The sequence below is a fragment of the Haliaeetus albicilla genome, chromosome 1 (assembly GCF_947461875.1).
Source record: "Haliaeetus albicilla chromosome 1, bHalAlb1.1, whole genome shotgun sequence".
In the NCBI taxonomy this organism is placed as follows: Eukaryota; Metazoa; Chordata; class Aves; order Accipitriformes; family Accipitridae; genus Haliaeetus; species Haliaeetus albicilla.
In genome coordinates this window covers 6,739,424-6,766,604 of record NC_091483.1, presented here as the reverse complement: position 1 = coordinate 6,766,604, position 27,181 = coordinate 6,739,424, and the positions used below count along the sequence as shown (strand labels likewise).

At 44.8% G+C, this 27,181-nt stretch overlaps 2 protein-coding genes and 1 long non-coding RNA gene across 5 annotated transcripts; all 3 read right to left on the bottom strand.

Annotated features, from left to right (window-relative positions):
• Positions 1-288: 288 nt before the first annotated feature.
• RCHY1 (ring finger and CHY zinc finger domain containing 1) lies at positions 289-5,766 on the bottom strand. Of its 2 annotated transcripts, none has more exons than XM_069770553.1 (9): positions 5,642-5,766; positions 5,421-5,540; positions 5,175-5,290; positions 4,988-5,066; positions 4,433-4,477; positions 4,271-4,329; positions 3,259-3,285; positions 2,862-2,982; positions 289-1,866 (listed from the first exon to the last, which is right to left on the bottom strand). In XM_069770553.1, the coding sequence occupies exons 1-9, from the start codon at positions 5,699-5,701 to the stop codon at positions 1,738-1,740; spliced, it is 756 nt and encodes a 251-aa protein (XP_069626654.1). In that variant the 5' UTR covers positions 5,702-5,766; the 3' UTR covers positions 289-1,737. The 2 variants fall into 2 exon arrangements, with proteins under 2 accessions (XP_069626654.1, XP_069626737.1); XM_069770636.1 differs by having other exon boundaries at positions 289-1,814.
• Positions 5,767-6,807: 1,041 nt separating this feature from the next.
• On the bottom strand, positions 6,808-23,035 carry CDKL2 (cyclin dependent kinase like 2). 2 transcript variants are annotated; one of them, XM_069771258.1, is made up of 13 exons: positions 22,533-23,030; positions 17,591-17,785; positions 16,505-16,683; positions 15,494-15,606; positions 15,039-15,178; positions 13,901-13,989; positions 13,261-13,387; positions 12,111-12,385; positions 11,548-11,638; positions 10,668-10,779; positions 10,440-10,546; positions 9,621-9,713; positions 6,808-7,965 (listed from the first exon to the last, which is right to left on the bottom strand). In XM_069771258.1, the coding sequence occupies exons 1-12, from the start codon at positions 22,698-22,700 to the stop codon at positions 9,654-9,656; spliced, it is 1,656 nt and encodes a 551-aa protein (XP_069627359.1). In that variant the 5' UTR covers positions 22,701-23,030; the 3' UTR covers positions 6,808-7,965; positions 9,621-9,653. The 2 variants fall into 2 exon arrangements, 1 of the variants encoding a protein (XP_069627359.1); XR_011322292.1 differs by lacking the exons at positions 6,808-7,965; positions 9,621-9,713; positions 10,440-10,546; positions 12,111-12,385 and having other exon boundaries at positions 10,721-10,779; positions 22,533-23,035.
• A 2,308-nt stretch (positions 23,036-25,343) lies between these two features.
• LOC138682119 (uncharacterized) lies at positions 25,344-27,173 on the bottom strand. Its single transcript, XR_011322333.1, has 2 exons — positions 26,971-27,173; positions 25,344-26,443 (listed from the first exon to the last, which is right to left on the bottom strand). It is a non-coding gene; the product is annotated as an uncharacterized lncRNA (long non-coding RNA).
• Positions 27,174-27,181: the final 8 nt, after the last annotated feature.

The following is a 27,181-nucleotide window of genomic DNA, read 5'->3' as shown; positions in this document are numbered from 1 at the left end:
ACACTGCGGCAGAGGTCGGGTCCAACCTGCTGCTCGCAGCCAGTCCCACCACAGCAGGCTACTGCCACCGGAGTTTTGGCCACCTCGGAGGACGGCGAGAGCCTCCGAGCCTGATCCGGCACCTGACCACCCACACAGCAGAAACATTAGGACTGCTGTTTTCATCATATAGACCCAGGGGTCATGCATCCAGACATCTAACCCTCCACTTCCAGCACTGACTCATAAGTTTAAACTCAGCTGGGAATTTCCACAGAATACCTGTGTAAAAGGAGAGCACATCACACATAGCATAATTTGTTTTAATAGAGATGTTATTTTACATTTTTTTATAGTAGTGAGAAAAGTGCTTCAGAAAAAGATACTCCTGTAAAGGCAAGCTACAGTAATGCTAGCATCCCAGTCTTTGTATTTCGTACATAAAGGGGCACTGTCAGATTAAGAAGAAAAGCTGTTGTTTTACCATAGAACAAGTTAAAAACAAGTAATCATACGGTGAAGAGTAACTGGGCTTTTTTTTTATTTCATTATTGGAAACTATTTGCATGTTCTGAAATTCTCAGAACTAAGAACTCTCTGCAATATTTAGACTGCAAAACACTGTGGGCAGTGGGAAGGTTTGGTGGGCTGTGTTTTTTAAAAGCACTCCTCCATCCTCCCCCCCAGTGAAATCAGATACTATGAAAACCCAAAACCACAGAAAATTGGTCCCTGCACTACTGGAGTGCCTCTATGAACTGCTGTTACTTTAGCAAACATCTCAGGCTCAGCTGCACTAGTTGGCCCAATGTCAATCCTGACAAGACAATAGGATGTGCTTCACTTATGTACTTAACCATCAAAACATCAAGCTACATATATGCCTAAAACCCTACAACACCTCGGCCTTTGTAAGCGAATAAAGCAAAATGAGGAAGAAATGGGTGTAAACATGACTGCAGCTGGCAAAGGAATCCAAGTGAAGAGACAGCAGGTCAAATGGGTGTCCAGGGGAGAAGGGTGGCCTTGCGGCTTGAATTTTAGGCCGTTCATCACACATACGCGGGCAGGCCAGCCTCGTTTCAAAGTGAATTCTGTACGGGTCCTGCGTGTGCGCATGTGTCGACAAATCAAGCCAAGGGATGCAATTTCTGCAAGCTCGCCCTCTCCAGACACTTGCGCCGATGGCTCTGAGGCCCTAGAACAAACACGTAATTTAAAAGGAACAAAATGTACTCGCACAAAACTTTGCGGATGTCAGCTTTATGTAAAGAGGCCACTCTCAAAGCTACCAATTTTCTCCAACAGCTGCAATCAGAACAGCTATACCTCCACCTCCTGTTATGCTCACAACCTTCAGCTGCCCCAAAACATCTTCTGCTGTGTCAGCTGCTTATAACTTCCATTGTGCATCTCATTAGTTATTCTTCTAGGCTGTCCCTTCTCTGACACAGTAAATGGCTCTTTTAAAGGGTGCCATTGTCTCTAGGAACTAACCTTCATCGGGCAGCACGCTGCTCAATGGGGACTACCCTGAAGGGCCTGACTGTGCTGTGCCCCAGATACTAAGGAGGGGGGGCACAATTAGCGAAACTCCTTTGCACCAGCATTAATTAAATCTTGTAACCATTTCACTGGTGCCATGACGACTTGGAATAAACTTTTACTGACAAGTGGTTGTTTTTGTTTTTTTTTTAATAGATGGTCTCTTCCATGGCAGAGTCTTCCTCGTCCAGCTGAATGCAGCACCTATCTTGGTCACTGCTCCTCCAAAGGCAGTCGGCATCTTCCATCTTGGGCAGTATTGTACGATTCACAGTTTTTGCACTTCATGCCTAGGAGATGGAACTGCACTGTAGACCGGGCATTGCAGTCATTGCAAAGGATCTACACACATAGACAAGAGAGAGAGTCTTTAGCATCAGTAGGACACTCAACAATGTACTACAACCATGCCTCTAGCAACCACAGAACTGGTTTGCAATCTGGGGACAAAGCAGAAAATATCTTCCTTTTAAAGACAGTGGGGTTGATCTAACTTTTCCACTTGTAACTACTCAGATCACGTTTTATAATCACAGAGAATTTACTGTTAGTATGGCAAGGTGACTCCTTGCGTAAGTCAGGAATAGATACGCTTTGGCTTCTTCTCCATGTAGGAAACTACCAGAGAAACCCTCAAGTGAAAACGAGAGTAGATTAACAGCAGCTAGCAACATTAACCAGTCTGCTGTGCAAGACAGGTAAGTGAGCCTTCCTCTCAAAACAGGCAGTAAAGAGAGGTATCCTGACTCGAAGAATTGGTAGGATGGGGTGTCTAAACCGTAACAGATGCAACTAAAACCTTAATGACCAGTGCCATTTAATTCGGTGTTACGTGCAAATAGCAGCCAGTTTCACAGTTCTGAGTGAACACAAAGAAACAGGAAGAAAACAGAATTCTCTATGTGCTAGCCTTGCACAAATCAACAGCTGAATATTTTTGCAGAAAACCCACAATGGTTAGTCTGGAACATGAAGCTCCAAGCTGCTAAGAACCAAATGTTCCTGGTTTTCCCTATGATAGCACCTAACACTACTGGAGAAAGCAAGACATTTCCAAAGACCGAGCCATTTCTCTGTTGTGTGAAACTACAACACTAAGAGGTTGTGGTTTTGGGGTTGGGTTTTTTTTGAAGTTCAGGTGGGGGGGGTGCTTTTTTGGTGTGTTTATAAACCCAGCAGATGAATACTGTAAGCCTACACACAACGTTCCTTCCTCATTCCCTAACTGTCAGGTTGACTTCTGATCCAGGACAAGTTTTTAGTGCCCTCTACTGCCAGTAACGCAAAGGCACAGACCTGCCAAGAACAGAGACATCGGCGCAAGTCTCATCTCTTACCTCCACCATCATGTTCTGATACTCTGTGGGCATAGGAGTCTGTGCTACTTCGTCATCCAGCTGACGCCAGTACCTCGTCATATCTAAAGCCGAGTGCATGCACAAAGGACACCTGTAACCTCTGGCAGAAAGGAAAAAAAAAGTCTAGATCAGAAGATGGAGTGGGGCCACGAAACGAGTCCACCCAAAATGACAAGTTTCATAACATACCAGTCAAAGAGAAAGACTCCGAATCGAGGAGTTCTTGCATACAGAATTAGAAATTAAAAGCCCATTATCACTTTAGGAGTTGGCTTTAAGTTATTCAATACAGGATTAGCATCACATTCTTTGCCTCTTGCAGTAATCTGTTTGGACTACAACAATATTAAGAGAAGAGATGTTTAGAAATACTTACTCCTTTAGCATGTCCTCGTAACATGTTCTGAAAATAAAACACAATGAGAAGTTTAGTAAGAAGAATGCAATTACTGACCAGTAACACATCTGGGCTGAACAAAGGGAAAAGGCACACAGCTATCCCCAAACCAAAGTTAAAAAATATCCTGAGTCCAAGTGAGAAAAAAGCTTGCCAGCAAAATCAGTGAGTACTTAAGCAAAAAACTGCAAACAAAGCACATCTGGTTCTATTCTAAGGTCTTCTAACCTAACATGAGGGAACAGAGTCAATGCTGTGACAAGGAACATGCGGTTCAAGTTTGCTGAAAAAATGGGAGTGTGATGCATCACAAGGTAAGTTTAAGACAGACAGGACTTGAACGAAGATTCAGTCCGGAGAGACCTACGTCAAACACAGAGGCCGTTCTCTTAGCGCACAGAGACAACAGGGGAAAAAACAAGAGAGCCAACAGAGTAACAAAAAGCTGTGTCTGTAACACCAGACACAAGCAGAAAGGGAAAATGGAAGGGAAACATGTAATTATTCCTCCAAAGGCACCAATGCTATATATCACATCACTTTAAAATCCCAATAGAGCCAGCAGTTTTTGTAGCGCAAGAGAGCACTCCATTGTCTTGGGGGCTGTTTTAAGGAAAAAATCTAAAACTTAAATGATGAGCTGCCACCAACCCCTTAAAACCATTGTCCAACTACTTTCTGCACCAAGGAGGGACTTCTCTAAAAGATTCTTTAAATTTAAGTCGTAACAGATGGAAATTCAGCATGGGAAAATTTAGAATGAACAATACACAGGCCCCGCCGCCACCGCCAAAATTTACAGCAGAAAGAAGACAACCTTTCTAAAGGAAGTCTTTCCTGATGAAACAGAGCCTATCCCCTACCATGTGGGTCCCTTAGAAACCATCTGTAAGTAGCTGATACAGACTAACCAGGCCCATAGTGACGCTGAATAAATGCCACACACAAGGCAGAAGCTATTTCCCTTTCTCAAGTATGTGCAATGCTTTACCTGTGAAGGAGGTGACCGCAGGGCAGAACATGAGCTCCAACACGAGAAGTATGAATATCCTGTTTTGAGGCAGGTATCAGACAAAAGACAAGAAAATTTAATTCAAACACAGTCAAAAATACAGCCATGCACAAACCCAGGAAATGAAAAGAAGCAGCTCACCTCCAAACATATTGGACAGTCCTGCCTGGAGACATTTTCAATGCACTTTGCAAAGACAAAATAAAAAAAAGTTATTCTACTGCATGGATATCTGCATTTTTCTAAATTGTAAAATTCCTTCAGAATGGTAAGATTTCCGAAACATTACTGTTTGCATTTAGTTTGAAGTTCTGAGAATTAACAGGTGGCTTAGCATCTTAAAAACCAAACAGCTTGAAAGCATACACAAGAAAAGGGCTCCCAGAACCCCTGCGGCAGCAAGCAGCCTAGCTTTTCCGATACTGCAGCCAGAACAGGAGCTCAAACTTACACACTGTTAGATCTGCAATTAACAGCTCCTTTTAGAAGGAGTGAAAGAGACCAAGATGTATATTTCCTATAGCTTCAACTGCTAGCAAAGCCAGCCCTGAAGGCTCTGTGTTGCCGTTAGGTGCACTTAGAGAACCTGCCGCTCCCTCGTCCGTATGGCCTGGGATGGAGCCGAGGCACTATCAGCTTTCACTTGCAAGATGTTTTTCTTTTTTTAAGATAAAGAGTTAACCAGTGTACTCCTACCTTGTGCTTTCCTCGCAGACTCAAGCTTAGGCACAAGTTGCATTTCGAACAGTGGAAAAAATCCTCTTTCGGACCAATCCTGAGGAGAAAAGCGTCAGCCCAAGGCCGGTTCCCTCCTCTCCGTTCCCCACCCGGGCGGGGTTAGGGGCAGGGCCCGGCCCGAGGGTCCCGCCCGCCCCTCACGTACCTGCAGATCCCGCACTCGGCGCAGTGGTACTGCTTCTTGTCGCGGTCGAAGAGGTGGCAGATCCCGCAGTAATACTCGCCGAAGAGGCTGTGGCAACCCTCGCAGCGCTGCTGGGCCTGCCGCCGCACCGGGGAGGAGAGGAGAACCGGGGAAACGGCCGTGAGGTGCGGGACCGACCCCGCCCCAACATGGCGGCGGCGCCACCCCCAAAATGGCGGCGCCCCCGGCCCACCCCACCGGACCCACCTTCTGCAGGAGGCGGCAGCGGGTGCACTGCACCTCGGCCACGCGGAACCGGTCCAGCCGGTGCCCCTCGGCGCCGTCGTGGCACAGCCGGCAGGCGTACAGCTTCCCGCAGCACGGCGCCTGCGAACGCAACGATACGGCACGGCGCGGCACACCCTCAGCGCCCGCTCCCGGCAACCCCCGCCGACCGACCCTCCGGCTCTGCCCCGCCACCGCCTCACCTTCAGCAGGCAGCCCCGCCGGTAATGCTCGCAGCCCTCCTCCTCCCGGCCCGCCGCCATGGCCGCCCACAGCTCGCCCGGCCCGGCCCTTTCGCTTCCGTTTCCGCCCCGCCGCTTCCACCGCCGCCGCGCTGCCGGCCCCGGGAGGCGGAGGGCCGGTTACCCGACCGCCGGGCCCGGCCGGGCCGCCTGCCTGCAGCAGCGGCAGCGTCTAACAGTGCGGCTCGGCGCTGTCAGAGTAGCTCCCCCCTGCCCTTAAGCCTTGCTTGCTCCCCCCGCCACCCCAAACCTTCCTCGCTTCCCCCTCCCTTTAGCCTTGCTTGCTTTTTTCCCCTCCTTTCTCCTTAAACCTTGCTTTTTTTCCCCCTTCTCCCCTTAAACCTTGCTTTCTCCCCCCCTTAACTTTGCTTGCTTGCTTTTTTCTCCCCCCTCCCCTTAAGCCTTGCTTGCTTCCCCCTCCCCCAACCTTCCCTTTTTCCCCCCATTCCCCTAAAACCTTTCTCCCCCCCCCAATAATAAACTCAGAAATCATCTGATGCACCACAGGGGAAACCAGCCCACAGGTGGGCAGCAGGGAGGTTTCCCCTGAATGTTTTCCAGGAGGAGTTGTTTGCTGTTTCTGAGACAAGGACCCACCACCCACCGGTGTTGAGGATGAGCATCTCGGTGCTTGTGCCAGGAGAAGCACCCGGCCCCGGCTGGGGGCTGCTCCGTCCACTGGGGCTTTGGTGAATTCCCTGTCGGTCAATTTTAGACAAGTAGCTTGGTTGCATTTGCCCACAGCTAACTAAATGAATGACTGCTGTGGCCAGCTGGGAATATTCTCTATGGGTACAACTGGGCTACCCCAGAGCAGTTCATAGCAGCAAAGAAAAAGCAGGGCGACGGGAACGTAACAGAGCTGTTGCCAGTAGGTCAGCCAAGCTGGAAAGGTAAAGGGCACATTGGATATGCAGTCAGCTAGGTGCTGTCTGGATGCTGCTGAGGGACATTAGGAACTTGTGCTTGTAAATGGCTGCAAGAAACTTGATGTCAAGTGTTAAATAAAAACTGATTCAAAAGTCCTATTTCTAAATGCAAGTAATGCCATCAATATAAATGAGAAGATATAACACCAAGTCCAGGGAAGAAAGCAAGCACATCTCACATTTGTAAGCACACGCTAGTACCAAGAAATCTGGAATTTGATTATCCTTTTATTTACAAATTTTAACGTAAGTGTCAAAACACAGCATAGCCAGGAAGTTCTAAATATGATGACATTCATACTGTATTCTGCCACAGTACATCGATGGTAAAGGCCATATTTTGTGTTCCAAAGACAAGTTCCAAAATTAACTACACCGTACAGGGGTGTGAGCTGTGACAGCAGCCTCGAGCTGCTGGAAAACTGAGTTGTGAGCAACGCAGGGACAGCACAGAACTGACCACAGCCAGCTTGGAGGCAGATAAGCAAAAATGGTCTCATAACAGACCCAAGATAACAGCGATGCCATCTTTCTCCACAAGCCACTGTCAAGTTTTACACTTGCATGTCCCAACCCCCAAGGAACCTAAAGGACTGATGACTTAAGGGAGTTACTGAGCGTTCACAGAAACCATTTCACATGCCACTTGCTACACAGCTCAGTATTTTACACTGTTATTCTTCCTTCACCGTTAACAGTAGCCAGACGTTCACCCAGCATGGCCAGACAACAGGCCGAGTTAAACACCTGAAAAACAACCACCCAAAGACTGGGGGATGAAAGCATGGAGGGAAAAGGAACCTAACACAAGATCACACATGCTGCTGAGCCTTAGCAAGGGTTTCAAAGGAACAGTTGGGAACATTTACACATTTAAACATCGTATTTCTTGCACAAACATTTTCTTCACTGACATTTTTGTCAAGGCAAAGGTGCTTTCCAATACAGATCAGGTAGCCCACCAAAACATGGCAAATTCAGCAGATATCTACTCTCTTCATTTAAAGAGAAACCCTCAAGAGGGCAGCAGTTAGACAAAAGAAAGCCCAGCTTCCTTCAAAATCCTCCAAACCAGCTTCTACCCTTGTCACACACCAATAACCACTGTTTTTCTCTGAGCAACCTCAGATAAGACCCGGCCCTAGGCCAGAAAGTCAATGTTTCACCAGCTGTTTTGCATGCAAGAAATCCAGCAGCAATGGCAGCGTGAGCTCTGTCCTTGGACTGGACCTGAGCCTCTTCCCATGGCAGTCTGCTGGGCTAACAAGAGAGTAAGGGATCCTCCTCTCTCCTGCAGAGACCTTGCAGCTTTAGCACCTGGAAACTCAGGTGGATTGTTCCCACTGTTTCAGCCACCTGCATCGAGGAGAAAAGCAGAATGATGTTATGGACGGGCTAACAAAACCAGAGGTAGTCCCTGATGGTATGTTTCCTTTATTTTGATTTATTACATGTCCTTACCTTGCTAAAGCTGTGCACTTACACATCTGTGCTTCGTAGAAGAGACAACTTTAGTAAGGTTTCTTTTTCCCCCACTTCTATTATAAGGGTTGCTTCCCACCCCAATGGTTTTTCTTCTTTCTTCCTAGTAGCATTAAGCCATCGCATCACATGAATGTAAGTGACAAATACACTCATATAGATTACAAGCACGTCCAGCATTGGTGCAGAGATTTCAGAGTCAGCAGCTGCTCCCTCTCCTCAAAAAGGAACCACCAGAGCCCAAAAGAAAAAAAACCTAACGCACACAGTATTGCCATGGCACGCTCGTGGCTATCTGTAACTAACACTGAGTAGGAGAGGAGGGAGGCTGTGGTGCCTGGCGTTCCCTGCGGCCACAGAGAGAATCCCCGGAGGAGCAGGTATGTGATCACATCCAGGCTGGCAGCACCAGTGTACCCAGAGCATTGAGTAAAGCCCATCTATGCAGGACACAAGGTTCCAATAGAGCCAGAGAGATTCTGGAGCACAGCCCTGAAGACCCTTCCAGAGCACCTTGTCTCCTTCCCTCTTTATTCTCCCCAACTTCTCCCTCTGGAAGGTACAGTCTCGGTGCCCAGCCTCAGTGAGAAAAGAGGGGTGATAATGAGAGTAAAAACCCTCAGCTAAGCACTGCATTTCTAGCTTTCAAGAGCACAAGACAAACTCCAACACATAGAGCAGACTCGCAGGAAGATGCTGAGCATAAGATGTAACAATACCCCAACAGAGAAAAGCAAAACAACAAACAAATCCACACATTTTTTTCTATGAGTTTTCTTTCAGATAAACTGACTGACTGAAAGAACTGCATGTCTTTCAATGGACAAGATGAGAAAGTATTAAAACCACATTAAAAGCCTCAGCTTAAAACAATCTGGAATGATAAGATGCAATGCTACGTGAAAGTGCAAATAGAGTGGCAGAATTCAAATTTAGTACTTCAATCTTAAGACAAGTCAACCACATAGCCAGGACTCCTTCTCTCCCAGACTCCTATCTCATACTTGGAGAGCACTGAGGTATCTCAGCTACATTAAAATGCATGACATAGTTACTAAATATTTTCCCTAATGTTAAGCTTGACAAGCCCCCCCAAACGCTTTTGTCCCTTCTTGCAAGAAAGTCCATTTTCTGTGATGCACTTGACAATGCTGTACGTAAAACCCATTTCTTCCACTCCTCATGTGAAGGCAGCCAGTTTCCCCTTTTTGTTATTCTGTCAGCTTGCTCAACCCCCAACTTCCTGAGCTGCTTAATTTCCAATGCCAATGCCTAGCACCTCAGCTCAGGAAAATGATTTACCTGCCACAGCCAACTTCAGTATCTGTAAAGAAAACTGCACACTGCTCACAGTAAGAAGTCTGTCATAGCTAGGTGTCCTAACCGAGAACATGAAGTGCAAAAGATTTTCCCATTGCACCTCCCAACTAGGTAAGTGTTCATGAAACTATCCATTTGAAAGACATGACAAGACTACACAGCAGAAATTGAAGCCACCAGAAGGCTAAACTGCAGAAATTAAAGCCTACCTTTTACAGGCAGGTGTGATCTTCTCCATAAGGCTAATGCTCAACTCTGGGGAAGCTGGCTTCTGATGCATCGGGCATCAAGGTCCCTGACAGCTGTAAATTGGGAAAGAAAGAAAGAAAAAAAAAAAAGAGGGTTAATTTCCAAGCGTAGTATAAATAGAACAATCAGAAACCACCTTCTAGGGACATATGCGATGCCAACATGTAACTTAAAACAAATCTGTTCTTTGATAAAATCAGACTTTAAAAATGCTTCCCCCCTCGTCCCAATACAGTCCACCAATTCTCAACTGGAAGCAAGGTAGCCAAAGTGACTGCCTATGGAATTACCTATCTCTCAAACAATGTCTCCGTGTCACTGAGGAACTAATCTTTAAGAGAGTTGCAAGCTTTCCCCTTCTCTCCCTATGCCTGGCTCCTACGCTTTCTCCCTCCGTACTGCACTCAGCCCCTCAACATCTAACACAGCCGGAACAGTTCTCCTCAAAACACGTGTCCCTCCTGGTCTCTATTCAACTCCGGTAAATCAGGCCTACTTGCACCTTGATCCAGCCAGCTGAAATAGCAACAGTTCATGCTGTCTGTCTTAGCAGTGAGAGTCTAACCTCAGAGAGAAAAATAGAGCCCCATGTTTCATCTGCCACCCTTCTTCTCTTCCCCCCGTGTAAGGCCTCAGGTCCTTTTACTTAGACAGTTAAGAAACCAAGGCAAGTTCTGCTTCTGTTAAGAGTCACACTGGAATTCTGTGGGTCACGCTGTTCAGAAAGTCCTGGACCAAACAAATACAGAGCAGCACAAACTATTTTATTGCTTTGTTACCTGCTGTGAGGCTAGACTTGGGTTATGGAGGTCAATAGCAGCAAGGGAGGGGACACGGAACTCTGAAACTGTTTTATTTTCCTTTTTCAGAAATCTGGGATGCCACGCTGCAAAACACAACCAATGCATACAATGTTAAGGAAGCAAGAGCTGACTGTTGTAACGCATACCGCTTCCTGCCACTTATTTAGTATCCAGGTTTTATTTAGAGGACATCAAAGCTCATACCTTCCACTCCTCTCAGTTCAGGGAGATGATTTAGTTCTGGCAAACGCACATCTGTCTTGGAGAATTCCCATTTTTTCCTATTTGCCTGAAGGATGTTTTTTTCATTAGTCACCTGTAATCAAAAGGCATAAGTACCAGCTCATGGAAATGTAGAAAAATGAAAGCTATTTTCAAGCTTAAAAATGCACCAACACAGCAATGTTCGGCTGTAGTTGGAACGTCCACAAGAGTAAAAGAAGAGACTCTAATGCGTGTGAAGGAATCCATTCTGCTCAAGTGTCATTTATACATTATAAACAAAGGAACAACCACAGCAAAAAAACCCAATCATATAAGCGAGACTGCTTTCAGAGAGACAAAATACAACACTTGGAGAACAGCTCAGATTAGTTATCTGTAAAAAGACAAGTGTTCCTGCTGGCAAGGGAAGAATATTACCTAGGTAGTGAGTGCAGTGGAAAGCTTTCCATTTCACTTGTTTTCATTTTCAATTTTTAATGCATTTATGATATGACTAAACAAGGCCCTGACCACGTCACATCCAAATCTTCAATTCCGCTTCAGTAGCGCGGCACACATGGTCTACTTTTCCTGACCAGAGAGGAGACTATGGATATATTCCAAGTCTCACAGATATCCCGTTGGACTGCTCCCCTCATTTAAAATTCTCCTCTGACACAAAATATGTTTCATATAAGATAACTATTAGCAAAGGATAGCAGACAACACATCTATAGGTAAAAAAAGGGGTAAAGAAAATAATCTTTCTAGTTGGGAGTTATGGTAAAGACTGCAACAGATGGGATTCTTGACAATAAAACACATACTTGAGTTCAGAATTTGGTTTTGCTTTGCCAAGGGGGAAAGACAGATGACTTACCGATGTCAAGCTTACACTGTAATGGCCTGCTGGAGAATGCTTCCGTTGCTTTAGAAATGGGTTCAAGTATTTTTTACTCTTTTCATCAACTCTGTAATCAAAAATGCCCCAAACTTTGTGTTAACTGGGGTAACATGGTGAATATACAAACAACAAAAGCAAGACATCCAGAAACACTGTCATTAAATGCTTGGAAAGAAGGCTTACAAGGAGAATATCCTTTGTGAGATCAGTTAACAGAGAAGTTCGGTCCAAAGAACAAGCCATGAGTCAAAGAAAGGCCAGTGTCACAGCAGCTGGCAAACTCTTGCTGTTCAGTAGAACTTTGCCAAATGCAGAAACACATGGACCCTGTGCCTGCGTGGACAAGCACAGCTGCTCAAGGTGAAGTTGGGCCTTCTGATCCACGTACAATCCTCCACCCAAGAGCTGTTTCTAGCCGTGTCCTGTCCCAAACCCGCATGTCACATACCCACGTCATCACCCTGCACCTCTCTCAGGACATTACAGTTCCTCGGCAAGAGGGATGATGGATACGAGCTCTTCTAGCTCTGCTCCCATACCTGTAACTAAGGTTCCCAGGCACAGGACCCATCCCAACCGTGGTGGGAGAAAAGTTCTGGTTGATGGGAGGGATAACTATGCCTGCATTCTTGGCATAGTCCAAGCTGCTGCTGGAATCTTTTAGGCTGGTTTGAGGGCTTATTTTAAATGGGTTGATCGCACTGTCGTAGAGGGAGCTCAGGTTGGAGGATCGGTCTGCTTTCTCTGCATCAGCTTTAGAGCGCTTCGCCTTTAATAGCTTTGCATCTCTGCTCTTTGGGTCAATGCTGAAATCCTGTTTGGGAAAATAAGCATCATCTTTCTCTTAGTCATGTTTAAAAAGTAGCTTAGAGCAGTGCCTGCAGGGAAAAAATGGTCAAAAGCCTAAACCTGCATGATTCTGCAAGGAGCTGATGAGATGGATTTGTTTTTACTAGAAAACCTCTGTTTTCCATTAAGCAGGAGACCCGTCAGGATTCTAGCACCCTCTATAAATAAGTCACCTTAAAATGGGATTGGAAATGATGGAGGAAGAACAGCCGTATCCTGTGTCACTTCCAAAGAAATGACATAAGAACTGAGCCCAATGTCACCTCAAAGTCACTCTGAAGCCTCTGCTCCTTAATATCTGATTGAAAGCAAAATATATAATTTTGGAGACAGGGCTTTAACACAGGTAAACAGCAGCATACAAGCATGTTTTCATGATTCAAGATGACTTATGCTTCCCAATTGATTCTCCCTTCAGCTCTGTATTTACCAGTCACTGCATCACAATGTAATTTACCTGCAAGGGACTGGCCAAATAGCCACTTGCAGACTGTTGAGCCAAGCACAAGAGCAACCCTGCAGCAGCCAAACAGCTAGAATCAAAGGCACAGAACTTCTACACAACAGCCTGCAGGCTGTATTGCACTGAGTGTCAGAGCTTTGCGGGCACAGGCCTAACGTACTGCCTTGAATCAGGCGACAGGATCTTCAGCACTGTTTAGACTCACAGTGGCCTCCAAAGGTGAGCTTCTCTGGCACGTCACAGTTACCTAATCTTTATTAAAAAAAAATAAAATGGAAAACTATGCTTATATTTTTGCTACACATACTTATATAGTGACTTTAAAACATAAAACAAATAAGAAAAAATACAGGTTTGGAAAACAAAGATGGACCAACCTGGACACCAATAATTTTTCTTTCTTCTAAAACATCATCTTTGTCCCTTTTGCTGATTTTTGATTTTTTTTGTAATTGATGGTCTCTGGCATCTTTCTGAATCTTCAATTTAAGCTCCTGAGCAAATCTAAATTCCATATAAGGGGGGGGGGAGGAAAGGGTTTCTGTTAATCTCAGTATCATCATCAGTTGGTGTTCAGCCCAGGCTCCTATAGCCTTTTAAGTAATCAAACAAACCATGCCTTTTTAACTGAGAAGCCAACCAAATATGATGTATCCATTAAAATAAATACAATCTAACAAGCACACGCTTTTCACATTACAGCAATAAATATATTTATGTCCCAGTCTGGTGTAGATGCAGACAGTGCATACAGTGTAAGACTATGCTACCCAATACAGTGTGACACTGGGTGCGCACACTGAGGAATTAATGTCATAACAAGGTAATGAGGCAAACATGCCGCTGCAATGTGTTTTCCCTTTCAACCGTTCTCCTACTTCCAGGAAGGCTAAAACCAAACAAAACCAAGACATTCAGCAGCTGTCAGCTCTGCGAACCCCACGTGCAATCTTCAAGCGGAACTGCTTAACTTACTTCTAATATGAGCCTGCTTTGAGCAAGAAATGAACCGTTTACCTTTCAGCAAATCCATCCTTGTTAAAGAAATCGCACTGCAAGAGTTCGGCACAGGATGGTCTTTTGTCTGGATCAATCTGCAAACACTTCTGTCAAATCAAAAGAAACATTAGAAGGCAAATACATTAGAAACGAAACAAAGGCTTTAGCATTTCCGACTGAAGTCAAGAAAAAAGCTGCAAAACTTCCCCTTCTAGGGCCTGTTATATTGAGATGGGCCCAAGAGACACCAATACTGAAGAAGATTAATGTTTGCTGACTGCTTCCATTCCAGTCACTAATGCTCACAAAGACTTATTGCATAGGGAATCCCTGTCATACAAATAGATCACTCTGCTCTCAGTAAACCTCCCTTGTTTTCAGTTACATTTGTCTGCCTAAGGCTTTAGAAACTGTTTTGATCATCAGACATTTCAAATACAACCATGTTGTTTTTAGGTTGTTTTAGTTACCCAACATATCAGTGCTCCAGATGACTGTGTCAAAGCACAAAAACACTCCCTGGAAGGATTCTCCAGAATCTATTACAAAGTTGTAGGCTTCCTAATTCTCACATGGTAGACACATAGCTCCAAGAGCATGGCACACATTTGGATGACATCCCATCCAAGTCTACTTGCTTGCAGTACCTCCACCAGCAAGTAGAGGGAGGGTTGGCAGAAAACACTATCCACACGGCTCTGCTAGCAAGTAAGAAGTCGGGGGCTGTGTATCATCTACGTAGCATCCACTTAGGTAGCAGACAAGGGGGCAAAACTTCTTGGGAGACCTTCCAAAAGATCGACTGATGCAGTGAAGTGTACGTGGGACACTTTCAACATACAAGCCCTTCTTCACCTTTCAAATCTCCTTGGAAAACTTAGTGGGGCACTAGATACTACAAATCCTCCCTGGAGGATATAGAGTGATTATTTTGGCTCTGGAGATGACTAGCTTAGTATCCCCTGCCACCCAGGACGGTGGCTGTTGTACCCTTGCAGTCCTCACTAAGGTACCAACCCAAGCAATTGCTCATTGTATAGGTAATTGAGGGAAAGCCAGTTTAACAGCCTCAGCCCTTTCGTAGGCTGTATTCACTTCCCCAAGGCGAAGGACAAGTAAACAGAAAAATGTTCATAATAAACGATCAGTTAATTACCTTGGCTAAATCTAGTACTGCAGCAGAGAGCTTAGGATATCGTTTGTCCAGAGATTCAACCTCCTTCACTTCAGGCAACCTCATGCCAGCAAAAAGGGGATTTTTATAGAATAACTCTTGGTGTCTTGGAATTAAATTACCTGGAATCACACAAACAAAGCAACCCCATGGAATAACTACAGAAGAGTCCCATGAAACATTTGAGAGGCTGAAATACTGGGTCAGCACTACTGCAAGAGCTACAGTCTGAGTTGTTCTCTTTCCACCTGTGCACCACGAATTGATGCTGTACTCGCAAGCTCCTAGCTCCCCCTTTGTAAAAGGCGCTAAGAGTATATGCTCTCCTAAATACACACACCACAGCCTTTCTCCTTGCACCTTACTTCCCCCTCTCAAAATGTACTTCACTCCTTCATTACTAAGCAGGCACTAGGAGGCCAACAGGCATTTCTTACCCAGGCACTTGGTGATATGGTAGAGCTGGTCAATGTCTGAATCTCCAGGGAAAAGGGGCTCTCCTGTAAGCATTTCTGTTATCAGAGAGCCAATAGCCCACACATCCACAGCCCTGGAAAAAAAAACAACAAACAACACCCCAGCTCAGCACAGCTTCATTTGTCTCTGATCTAAAGTCTGAGCCAGGCAAGCGCATAGTACGTCTTCAGCAGGTTAGGAGCCCCGAGGGCAGCTCTGCTCCCCGAAACAGCAAGACAGCTGTTTTTCAAGCTTACAAGTGCTCTGATGAATGGCAAGGATTCAGCTCTTGAAACAGACAAATGCTAGCAGAAGCCTGACAGATGTAAAATCAGGTTCCAAAAACTAATGCTTTAAAAATACTAATACAACATAACACATTAGTAGAATCTTGCACTTCAGAGAGCACAAAGGTAAGCAGCTCCTCTTTCTGCAGGCATCCGCTCTTCAAGCATATTTGCTGAAAATTAAGTAATACAGGGACATACATAAACCCGCACAATTGTACTAACAGACCTGTGAATAACACAGTTTAAGTTCTGACCAGGTTTTGTGGCACTGGGGATCCCATTAAGAAAAATCTCATTCATCCCACCTCCTCCCTCCTGAAATGTCCATCTAGAATTGTTGGAGGGACTTTTCTGTCTTCCCTCCATGACTCCAACTGCACAGGACTGAGGTCTGTCATAGCCTCCCCAATACTACCATTGGCAACTGAAAAGCTCCTATAGACAACAGACCAGGAATGCTGAGGGCTCTCCTCACCTTTTGAGCCAGGAAAGCCTAGCACTGGCAGTAGCTAGCTGCAGAGTGGGAAAGAGAAGAGGAAAGCTTAAAACTTTATAAGTGAATAACCAGGGAATGCTGAACAGCATCCCTTTAACCTGTTTGCCAAGCAATAGTCCCCTGCCTCCCCAAAAACCAGAGCATCCCCCTGCCCCATACTCCCCACAAGCCTACAACCCTTCTGCAGCCTCGCGTGCCAGTCTTACTTGCCATATTTGATATCTCCCACCAGCAGCTCTGGAGCTCTGTACCATCGGGTTGCCACGTAGTCTGTGTAAGCTTCCCCTGAAGCTGCTAAGGTACGGGCAAATCCAAAGTCACATAGTTTTACAACTCCCGACTGGGAAACTAGTATGTTCTCTGGCTTAATATCCCGATGTATTATCTGCGCAGAGAAAAGAAAGTCAAGACAAATAAATTCCCCATTTCTACATAGTAAAGTGATTGGCTCACCAAAAATAGTAGCTTTCTTGCATCCAGGTAGAAAACTACATTTTTGCAGGTGTGGGAAACATACAGAAACTGTAAAAGACAGCTACATGCACACAGTCAATGAACAAGTGCCGACCCAAGTACACAGGTGAACACAGAACCTCTAATTTTTGCACACAGAAGCATTTATTTTATGTATTGCTCTGCATATGTTCTGCAGGTGTATTTAGTGTAGGTATTTTAACAGGCACACTTTATTATGCTTGAAAATCTGGCCTTGACCACAAGTTTAAAAGCTGTAAGTATTACAAGGGCCATGGGCATGTCCTGCAGTTAAACGTGAAGAGTATTTTTGGAATTCATAAGAGACACAGTTTCCCAAACATAAAAATAAATAAATAAATGCACATGTGTTTATATAGAGAGTTACACAACTATGATTAAATTGGCAAACCTGTTATAATTCAGTCAAGAACAAAAACCTAAAAATACTGAAAAGAAAAAAGCAAGCCTACATGTTTACATAGACCTATTGGAGTCAAACTTTTTAAAGTGAGACTGATAATCTCCCTCTGCAAGATAAGCCAACCTATAATAAGGTGCCACCAAGTGTTGGATCCCCATGGACTTCTGGACCCTTCCTTTGAAACACATTCACAAATCAATCAGAGACAGACTACTGGATTACCTGACATCAAGCTCTGACATTTTACATGAAATTCAGTCCAGCCCTTCTGCCCTGCCTCTTCCTTTTTGGCAAAAGCTTTATTTTTCTAAGTTTTAATATATATGAAAAATATAGGCTTCTGTATCTATTCATTCAAGGTTAACTACAGAGCTGACTTCTTATGCATACTTACATTATGACTGTGACAAAACGCTATTCCTCTCATAATCTGAAATAAGTATTTCCGAACCCTGCTGTAGTCTAGTCCATTTGGAAACGCCTCAAGGTCATCAAGCACCGTGTGATCCACAAATTCAAACACCAGATACCACCGTTTCTTCTTTTTACACACTTCCAGCAGGTTCACGAGATTCTCATGCCTGAGTTGCTGTTATAAAACAGGAAAATATTTTATGAGAGCTTGACAGCATATAATGGGTAAACTACAACCAGATACTTTCAACTGCAACCCAGCCACTGCACTCACTGCCCTGGCATGCTCTTCTTGTGATGGCACTCACACTCATTTATTCTTAAAATCAGCTCACTGATATTTTTGAATAGGTTTTATTTCACCAATTTTATTTTATTTTTTTAACATTATCTGGAGGATTTCCACCACCTCATATATGCAGACACCTGTTTTTGTAACCTAAAAAGAAATAAAACACTGACTAAGGACATTTCTTCTTAATGGGGATGCTGAAAACACACTGTTATTTTGTTGGAAAAATCTCACGCGTTCTGCTTCTCAAAATATTCTCCTCACATAAGAGGTGACACTAACTCATGCCCTGATCTTGACAAGCTTTAGAGCAAGCTTATGTTCCACATCAGATAAGTCTTGAGGAACTAAAAAAGAAATCTAGAGGAACATTTGAGAGACAAATGAGAAAGACGTGAGAAACAGCAGGCACCTAACAACATCTCCCACAAAGACTTGCCATAGCAATGGAAAACCCAGAGGTCCCCGAGCTAGCAGGAAAGACAAAGCTGCACGGTTTGTACCGGGAAGTTCAGCATTCTGCCAAGTATGTCTGACCACTGCGAGAACAACAGGGCATTTAACCATGACTGATGAGCTGCAGGGACTCCTTACTAATTCCCTGGTTTTGCTTACAAACAGCTCAAGCAGCAATAAACACAGCTTGTTCCTGTAACATTGGGCTGTATCTGTGACTCAAACTCCTTTTAGCAGATATTCTTATCAAGGTGACCAAGTAACACTGTGCTACCCTGCCTCCTCCCTCAGGGCAGGGAACTAGGAGCAATACTAGCTACCTCTTCAAGACAAGATTCAAAGGATTGCTGAAGACAGCTCTCAACTTTCTGTTTTAAGAAAACTTTTTGCCTCTCCCAACAATCCAAAGCTGATTCATCTCTTCTCTCCCACATTTCCAGGAAGTTTTACTACTCTTCTCTGTCATTCCCTTCTCTAGGTCCTCTTTTTTAAAATCTTTTACATCCCCATTTACAAGAAAACAAAACCAGCTGCAATGCTTCTCTGTTCTACCTAGCTGCCAGTTCATCACTGTAACGGGAACCAGGCCTTAAGCCTCATTGTTTCTAAGACTATTCGTATCAGACATGTAACTAATGATTAGAGATTGCTTTAGATGTGATTAGTAGAATGCAGGTGCTTATAAAACAATATGTATAAGCTGCTTATTTGTCCTATGTGTAGTCTCCACCATGGCTGGCTAAAACCCCAGTCAAGCTGAATCAACACAGGAAGGATCATACATCTTAGACCTAAGACATGAGAGTAAGTGATTAACTTTAGAACAAGATAAATTAATAGAATAGCCTGAGTGATTTTCACAAATTCAAAGGTGATCTTTGATGTGTAAGAAGATAAGTGATTGTGGTGATCCAAGACCTTCTGCCTATGACCACCAACTTCAGAAGAACCGGGACACGAGAATTGATGAGATAAATTGATGACTGATAATGACATAGGAACCAAGATCAACTGGAAAATTACAAAGAGTTTGGACTGGGATAATGGGTGGTAAAAGGTATATAAGACTGAGAAATTTTTGGAAGTTTGCCCTTCACTGCGCTGGTGGCCCAACTCTCAGTTGTTAATAAAGCAAACCTAGAGGAACCCATGACTGAAAAGCCTTTAACAATTGCCAACTACTCAGTGTATCTTAATTTTTTCTAATAAGGCTGATAGACTTTTAAGGTCCTACCGTACCCAAAGCATTTCTGTTGGCACTGCCAGCTTATACACATTTACGATAACTAACATGCCAGAATACAAGCACATTGAATGGATAAAATGAAAGTTCAGAATTCTTACCTATAATAGTGTTAACAATTAAACAGCTTCTATTAAACTTTGTCTAGTGGATTCAGACTGAGAATTGCCAAGGATTTGAAGAGGGTGGTTTTTTCCCCAGTATTATGCAGAGGGGGAAGCTGAAGACAGAAGAAAACCCTGCAACTTTAAATAGAAAGAAAAAGAAAAAAAAGCTACTGTATTTTCTAGCTATTTTGTCATCGAATTCTGACCAGCCAAGAATCTACCTCTAATTCGTTACACATTTGTAACACCGGTTTACCACACACCACTTGAACAAAACAGACCATGCTACAATGCGCAGTTATTTATTAGCTTGGAGCCTGGCAGGGAAACATCACTGGAGGCTGCCTAAAGGCAGCATCATAGCCCAGGGATCTCGACCAAGGAAGATACAAAAGGACTGCAGAAGACAGGGACTTGTAGGGGAAATGCTCTGCCAGTCCAGAGGGAGTACCAGCCAACCTGCATCTGGGTCTGTCATAGACTCAGATTTCTTAAAAGGTCTGAAAAGTGAAGATTTTAAAAAAGATGATCAATTAGAAAAAAAAGCTCTTTTCTCAAAAATAATTGCTTCCCAGCATAGGAGACCTAAAGAGGTTTTCCTGTTTTCAGCCACGATTAAATTTTTGCCCAAACTCCAGAACAGGAGGAAAAAAAATATTAAAAAATAAAAGAATTAGGTTCACAGGGAGCACGCAAGTAAAGAAACTACAGAAAGATTAAATCTCTAGGTATTTATTTTCACTATGAGAGGCCACACTTATTGAGCTATACATGGAAATGTTCCCCTTGCTAAGTTTCCATTTACCCAGGAAAACAAGTTAATTCCCAACACACCTGGGAGGTGGTACGTGCTTTGACTCAGTAACTAAGCCAGCCTGGCCAACAGATCAGGTATGATCCAAACTCACACCAATCTGTTTACAGGAGTTTGAGAGGACAACACTTGGAGCTGCTGGCTGCATCTCAAGCTCCAACATGTACATTTCTATTAACTTTAAGGGTCTGTAGCTCTTGCAGCAATGGCAGAGATCACCTTTTTTCCTATAGAGCACAGGGACTATAGTCTGGCAGACTTGCAAAGAGACACTTGTGGCAGCCAAGAGGAGAGCAGACAGGCTTGCACGTATTCCCTCCTCCAAAATGCCCTGCATCAGAGGAAAAGCCTAGATGCACTCCAGCTTTAATAAGACTTTCCTTCATTTCTTCACCAGACTGATCACCTGTGTCCCAACGTTTAAAACTACCACATGTGCCCATGCAGAGACAAGCACTCTTCTGTGCATACCACCTGTGGCACAAGGGAAGAAAGAAAATGCTTGCAACTACTGCTGGAGATTACGGTGGCAAACACAGGGGCTGAAGGCAGTCAAAAGAGCAATCAGAACAACAGATGTATGACCTGGCACGGAACGTCACCCTGCATCCTTGGCTCCTATTCACAAAGGAACGCAGCAGAAAAAACTGGCAGTGAAAGAGTTTAGGAACTTGCAAAAGCTTCTGTAGGAAGAACAAAGCCAAGAGAGGAAGCAGACAGACCACATGACAAAACACTGAAGAGCATACACATAAAACCCTGTATATCTAAACCTCTTGAGTGTTTTCCCAGACAGAGTATCTACAGCCCAAATCACGCACTCAAACAGCAAAGGACATTATTCCAGCTGGCTTCAGCCTAGGGGCTAGCCTTTGATTGATAAGGTTCAGGAAATCTGATACCTGTTCTCTTCCAGCTTCTCGCTGGTAGTACAAACCTGCCAGAAAAGTGCCATAAACAAAACAAAATTAAGTAAAACTTTCCTCAAAGCATTTTTCTGTATCAGGTAACACCAGTACCCAGTCTAGTTAGGCACACTGTCACACATTCAGGTCAACATTCACCTGCAGGTTTTAAAAGTTCAGCACTTCCTTACTTTGCAACAAATTGACAGCAGCAAGGTACTGGAATGTGGTACACAACACAGGGGGACACAATTACCATCAGGAGGGAATGGAGACCTTGCAACTCCCTTCCTCGTACCTTTCCCTGCTGAATACAGGACACATAAACAGACTAGATTCTAACGAAGCCAGATTTAGCCAGACAAATCCAGTACAGCACCCAGCCAAAGGAAAAAGCTGCTCTACAAGGCTATAACTCAAAGACTAAACGAATCTACCACGGCTTGGCTGCTCATGGAAATACAAACAGGGCCCAATCAAGTCTCTTTTGGTTTGGACTTTGTTAGTTATACTTTATAAATCATGGTCAAAAGCAACTGTGTTTCCCTTTCAAAACTGACACAATGGCTTAAATTTACACCTATCCCGTAACTTCACTGGATAAACACCCCTCCTTAAAGGACTATTAAGAAGTCTTAAGAGGCAGTTTCCTCCCAAGAGCTCACTAACTCCCTACAGGTAGGTCTCACTCCACCTTTACTGCAAGAAAAACTCAGACCACAGACATGAAGTTTCCTATTCTGCTCGAACAAGACATTTGCTTTCATGAAGGTATTGAAAACACCCGACTAAGATCCAAAATACGCCGTGAAGAGGCATCTCACGCACGGCAGAGGCTGGACCCGCACACTGCTGCTCTCCCTCCCCAGAGAACACCCACGCTGAGCTGCATCGTTCCCCTCGCCTGCAGCAGGACAGGTTGTTAGAGCGATAACTACAGGAGCTTCAAAATAAAGAGGTCGCGGCGCGCGTCGTCCTGCGACTCCCAGCTGACGAATTTAAACACAAAGCCATCAAAAAAGCCACCGGTTTGGTCCGACTCTGCTGCAAAACGCAGGCCCGCTCCCCTGAGCTGCCCTCACAGCCCCCGCGCCCCCCTGGTCACCTTCAGCAGCTTGATCTCCCTCACGGCGATCTTCCTCACCACCGCGTCGTCCTCGCTTTCCAGGAACTTCTTGACGGCGACGATCTGCCCAGTCTCCTTGTTTCTGCACTTGGTCACCACCCCGTAGCTGCCTTCCCCCACGAGGCCCAGCACCTGGTACTTCTCCATGGCCGCAGCTCTCCCCCTGCGGAAGGCCCGGGGACCGGAGAAACTCCGCTAAGCCGCGGCCGGGGTGGGTTGAAGGAACCGGGGCCGCACGGCCCCGCTGATGGACGGTGGCGGGCGCGGGCGCGGGCCCGGGCCCAACGCACCGTCACCAGGGCAACGGCCTGCCGTAAAGGCGCAGCCGCCGCGCGCGCGGCCCACCTGTCGCAACGGCCGCACCGGCTGTGAGGGACGGCGGGCTGCCCTGAGGGATGGCGGCCGCAACCGGCGGGACCGCGAAGCGGCCGGCAGCCCCCGCCCGTTGGCGGCGGGAGAACGAAGGTGGGCTGGCCGCCGTGAGGGAGGCAGGGCGGAGGCGGGATCCTGAGGTACCGCCTGTCCCCAACCTCTGGTGTGTTTGCGTCAGCCCCCTGGGGGGGGTGATGTCAAACCTGACCGGGCGGGAACGCCACTCCTCTTGCTGGAGAATGTAACCCCGATATTTTACGCTGCTCTTATTAAAAAAAATTGTAATTTCTGTGGAAAAGTTCGATGGTTCTTCTCAGCTACGGCCAACAGCAAGGTTCGGGTGTCAGCTACACACGATTCCTTGGCTATTAATAAATCATCAACGTAACTGTATCAAAACAGATCTGTTGTTTTTTTTTTAAACACAACATCCTGCAAATCTTTTACTAGAATTTTAGAAAACTAGCAGAGGACCCAGCGAAGCCCTGTCTGTTACCTGTATCTTTCCCGAAATAAATGCAAAAAACCCACATTGAGACCCCAGATGAATAATAGGTCTGCTGATTCAAGGCAAAAAAAAAAGCTGCCCCTGTATCTATTAGACAGGGGTAATTATGTTCATTAATTAAAAGGTTCAAGACCATATTCTCATCAGAAGAAGGGGAAAATAGTTTGTATTCAGTAGTGGCTGCACCACAGGTCCTTTTTTGGTCATACCCCTCTTCAGTGACCTGGTCATCCACAATAATTACAATAGTCTCCCGTTCGTTGAGGCCCATCGCTCCTAAAATCCGCTCCTCTGCTTTTGCCTTGAAGACCTCCGCGTCCCCGTCCCCTCAGCCTAGGATCGCTATTCAATCTTGGGCCGAGGTACCGGGGGGACAGGAGCAGCCACAAAACAAATTTGTGAGTTGATGGCACGGGAGATGCCGGACTCCTTCCTAACAATGCCAGCTTAAGGGAGCGCCCAAGACGTGCTACTTGGCTATAACGAGTAAAAAGGCCTTATAAAACTTTTTCCCTTGAGGTTCTTTTCTTAAAGCCATCAAGACACATAAAGAACAAATGACTAAGCAATCTTATCTTGGCATGAAAATGCACGGTGGGCAGAGCGCCAAGATAAAAAACCAGTATGAATTCACTTAATGAATATTCTGTGCCTGAGCAGCTGCGTGCTGTTGCAAGGCACTTCATGTTGCTAAGAACGTGGTGATGATAAAGGTGGAATAATTTGCTATCAAATTGATCTCTGTATCAGTGCCCTTGCTGTGCATTTTATTTTAAAAACACGGCAGTTTCGGCACGTTACGTGCAACTTAACACCAGTCGTGAAGGTAACCTGTGTCCTTCAATAGGGGCTTCTTCTAGCAAAGTTGAAGCACGCATGTGTGTTTACCGACTGAGGCTTAATCCAACCTACTCTTGCTCTTTCCACTGCACACCAGTGAAGGAGACAGCGACTGATGTAGCCACCCGTGATGGTGAGTCTTTCACTCACGTCGACTTGCTCCAGTCAGGAGTAGCAGGGCAGGACGCGTGCCAGAGAAAGCAATCAGAAACTGAAACTACAGAAACAAAAACATTCTGTGTGGATATTCCTGAAACAAAGGTGCTATGTTAGAGTTGGGGGGGGGGGGAGGAAGAAGAGATGAAAGCATCAGGGAGGAAGGAGTAGAGACCAGCTGTGTCTGTTCAAAGGACTGCAAAGCTGTGTAACTCCTACCTCATCAGGTCGCTAGGAAAATGTCACACCCCACAGCCATCGTGCAAAGACTGAGCTACTTTCCCTTTTCTGCTTTTACCAATCAATTCCTTGACATTTCTCTCCTCAGCTCGGTGGCCTATATTGCACAGTCTAGGGTACCGCAGAAGAAAAGGTCTCCAATTGCTCTGGAGAAATTTATGAACACCTGTCAGGTTTGACTACTGCAACATTTCTCTCTGGGAGAGGAGCAGTACACACCTTGCCAAAACGCCAGTTCCCTGGAAAATAGCATCATGAGGCATCATATATTCCAATAATACTTTCTGAAACCTTTGTCATATTTCTCAAGTCATGTTGATATGCGTCACCTTCTGTAATTCATTTCTGGTTGTTTTTATTTCTCCTTCCCTCTCACTCTCACTTCCTATATACAATCACTGTAATGCACCTTTCAAGGCTCACCTCACAGTTACAGGAAAAAAAACCAACAGAGCTCAGTTGGCATTAATTTATTATATTCCTCCCACCTTCTACTGCTTGTCATTATTATAGCAAGTGCCTTCTCTGGGACCTGGCATCTGTTCAGCACTGCTAATAGATAGCTAACGTGGCAACCAATTAACTCTTCCACTGCTGAGATACCACTTTTAGCTTCATTAAATGAAAGGCACAAATCACAACCACACATGCATAGCAGACTTCGAGAACTTACGTTGTCAGTGCAGATGGCTCTTCAGTTTTATTTTATTTTTAACCATAGCAAACAATATGGAGAATCGGCTTTTCTCGCTTATGGACAGTGTCCAGTGTCAATGGGATCTCTATTAATCAGAGATTCCAGCTGCCTTGCTGCTGTGTGAGTAATGCTGTTTTTTTCCATCAGCAACTAACTTAACGATGACAATGATTTCTTTTGGCTATAGGTTGCTTTGGGGTTTGTTTTTTGAGTGATCTTTATTTTTATACATGTAACATCACTGTTAACTTACGAAGACGTGTGTTGGTGTGGTGCTATAATTTAAAGCCAAAGAGACTGAAGGTGGTGAAGAACGAGTGAGGTATCTTGCTAAGCCATATAGTACCCATGCTCCAGATATGTTTGACAGCCTGTTAGTATCTGAATGGCACTGACCGAGTTCAGTCTGTATAATTTGAGAGAAACCCTTTTTTTCTCTCATAATATGATGCCTATAGCCAACAGGGGCCTTGAACTGGACTCCTCTCTTCAAAAGTGTAATTATTGGTGATGCTTTTTCATGCTGGCCTTTGGAACCCTGAAATATTTTTCTTCATTTAAATGTAGGCTACTGTTAGCTCTTCTGATCTTGGATGACCACAGGAAAGGACATCCACCAGGTTAATAAAAAAGGGACAGAAGAGTTTTAAAGTCAATAGCTAGAAGAGCTTTCTTTTTCTGAGAATTAAATTGGTAGTCTTACAGTGAACACAGGCTTATATCTAAACCAATGAAAAACTGGATAGCTTCATTTTCTAAGTATCTACAGCATAAGTTAGATGTTTTCAGTATTCTGAGCTGAGTGCAACTGATATGATTTCTGTCAATGTGGATTCTGGATCCTTTGAATGTGGGGCAATGGCATTTCTTTTATACATTGTTTACCTTTTTATACCAAATACCAAATGCTGTGTGCCTTCCACATTGTGTTTGTCTTGCTGTAGCTCTCAGAAATGTTCATCTAGACAATGTCAATGCAGTGTCAGTTCTGATTTTGTTTTTCTATTTTGTTTGCCAGAAATCTTCAGAGATCATGGTCTCTGCCAGAATCATCCATCGTAGTTCTTGTAGTTAAACCTCAGGAAGACAAATAACAATATTCCCTGTTGTTTAGATGCTGGGTTTTAGATGAGTCACACAAACAACTAATTACTTAATATTTTTGATAACGAAGTATCCAATGACTTGAGGAAGTTAGGGATGAAGTAGTCTGGTGCCCTGAATGATCTTTTAGGGCTGAAATTACAATGGTGGAGTTTGTTTTTTTTTTAATTATGGAATTTTTGTTCGCATACAAGCTGTAGTGAACACATGCCAAGGTAGAGAATTTCACAGTATTCCCGATTTCTCTTCACCGCACAAAATGGAGGGGAATAAAATAATAATAAAAAAAATCACACCTGTGGCATGCGGTGGTGATGACACAGTTGATCATGAGATGTTGCTGCCTTCTTTCCAAGGCATTTTTGTGGTAAACTGTCTTATTTTTTTTACCCACCCCGTTCTGCCAGACGACAGAACCTCAACACCCGCTCCTGTTCCACACAGGACCTCTCCCACCTAGTTTACACCCGCAGAAGACAACTCAGTCACCTCCACCTCACCTTCCCGTTACGTTTCTTCCCTTGAGACGACCCCTGGAAGGGAAATAAACACTTTCGGCGACGGTCCTCAAGGAAAAGAGCCTTCAAAACTTCCAGGTTTGACGGGAGACGGTTTTTCCTCTCAGCGGTTTTTGGGCGGGCGCCGCCTTTCTCCTCAGCGCCCGGGAAGGGGCGGGCCGCCGCCGGGGGGCGGTGCCAGCGCTCGGGGCAT

What these genes read in the sequence shown, in the direction of transcription:
- RCHY1 (XM_069770553.1), bottom strand. Translation starts at nt 5,701, where the DNA reads ATGGCGGCGGGCCGGGAGGAGGAGGGCTGCGAGCATTACCGGCGGGGC. An exon ending in GCTGCCGCCTCCTGCAGAAG is followed by an intron (nt 5,291 to 5,420) that starts GTGGGTCCGGTG and finishes GTGCGGCGGCAG; the next exon opens with GCCCAGCAGCGCTGCGAGGG. An exon ending in TACGAGGACATGCTAAAGGA is followed by an intron (nt 2,983 to 3,258) that starts GTAAGTATTTCT and finishes CCTTTCTGCCAG; the next exon opens with AGGTTACAGGTGTCCTTTGT.
- CDKL2 (XM_069771258.1), bottom strand. Translation starts at nt 22,700, where the DNA reads ATGGAGAAGTACCAGGTGCTGGGCCTCGTGGGGGAAGGCAGCTACGGG. An exon ending in GGGAGATCAAGCTGCTGAAG is followed by an intron (nt 17,786 to 22,532) that starts GTGACCAGGGGG and finishes GTTTTATAACAG; the next exon opens with CAACTCAGGCATGAGAATCT. An exon ending in CCATATCACCAAGTGCCTGG is followed by an intron (nt 15,179 to 15,493) that starts GTAAGAAATGCC and finishes GTGTGATTCCAG; the next exon opens with GTAATTTAATTCCAAGACAC.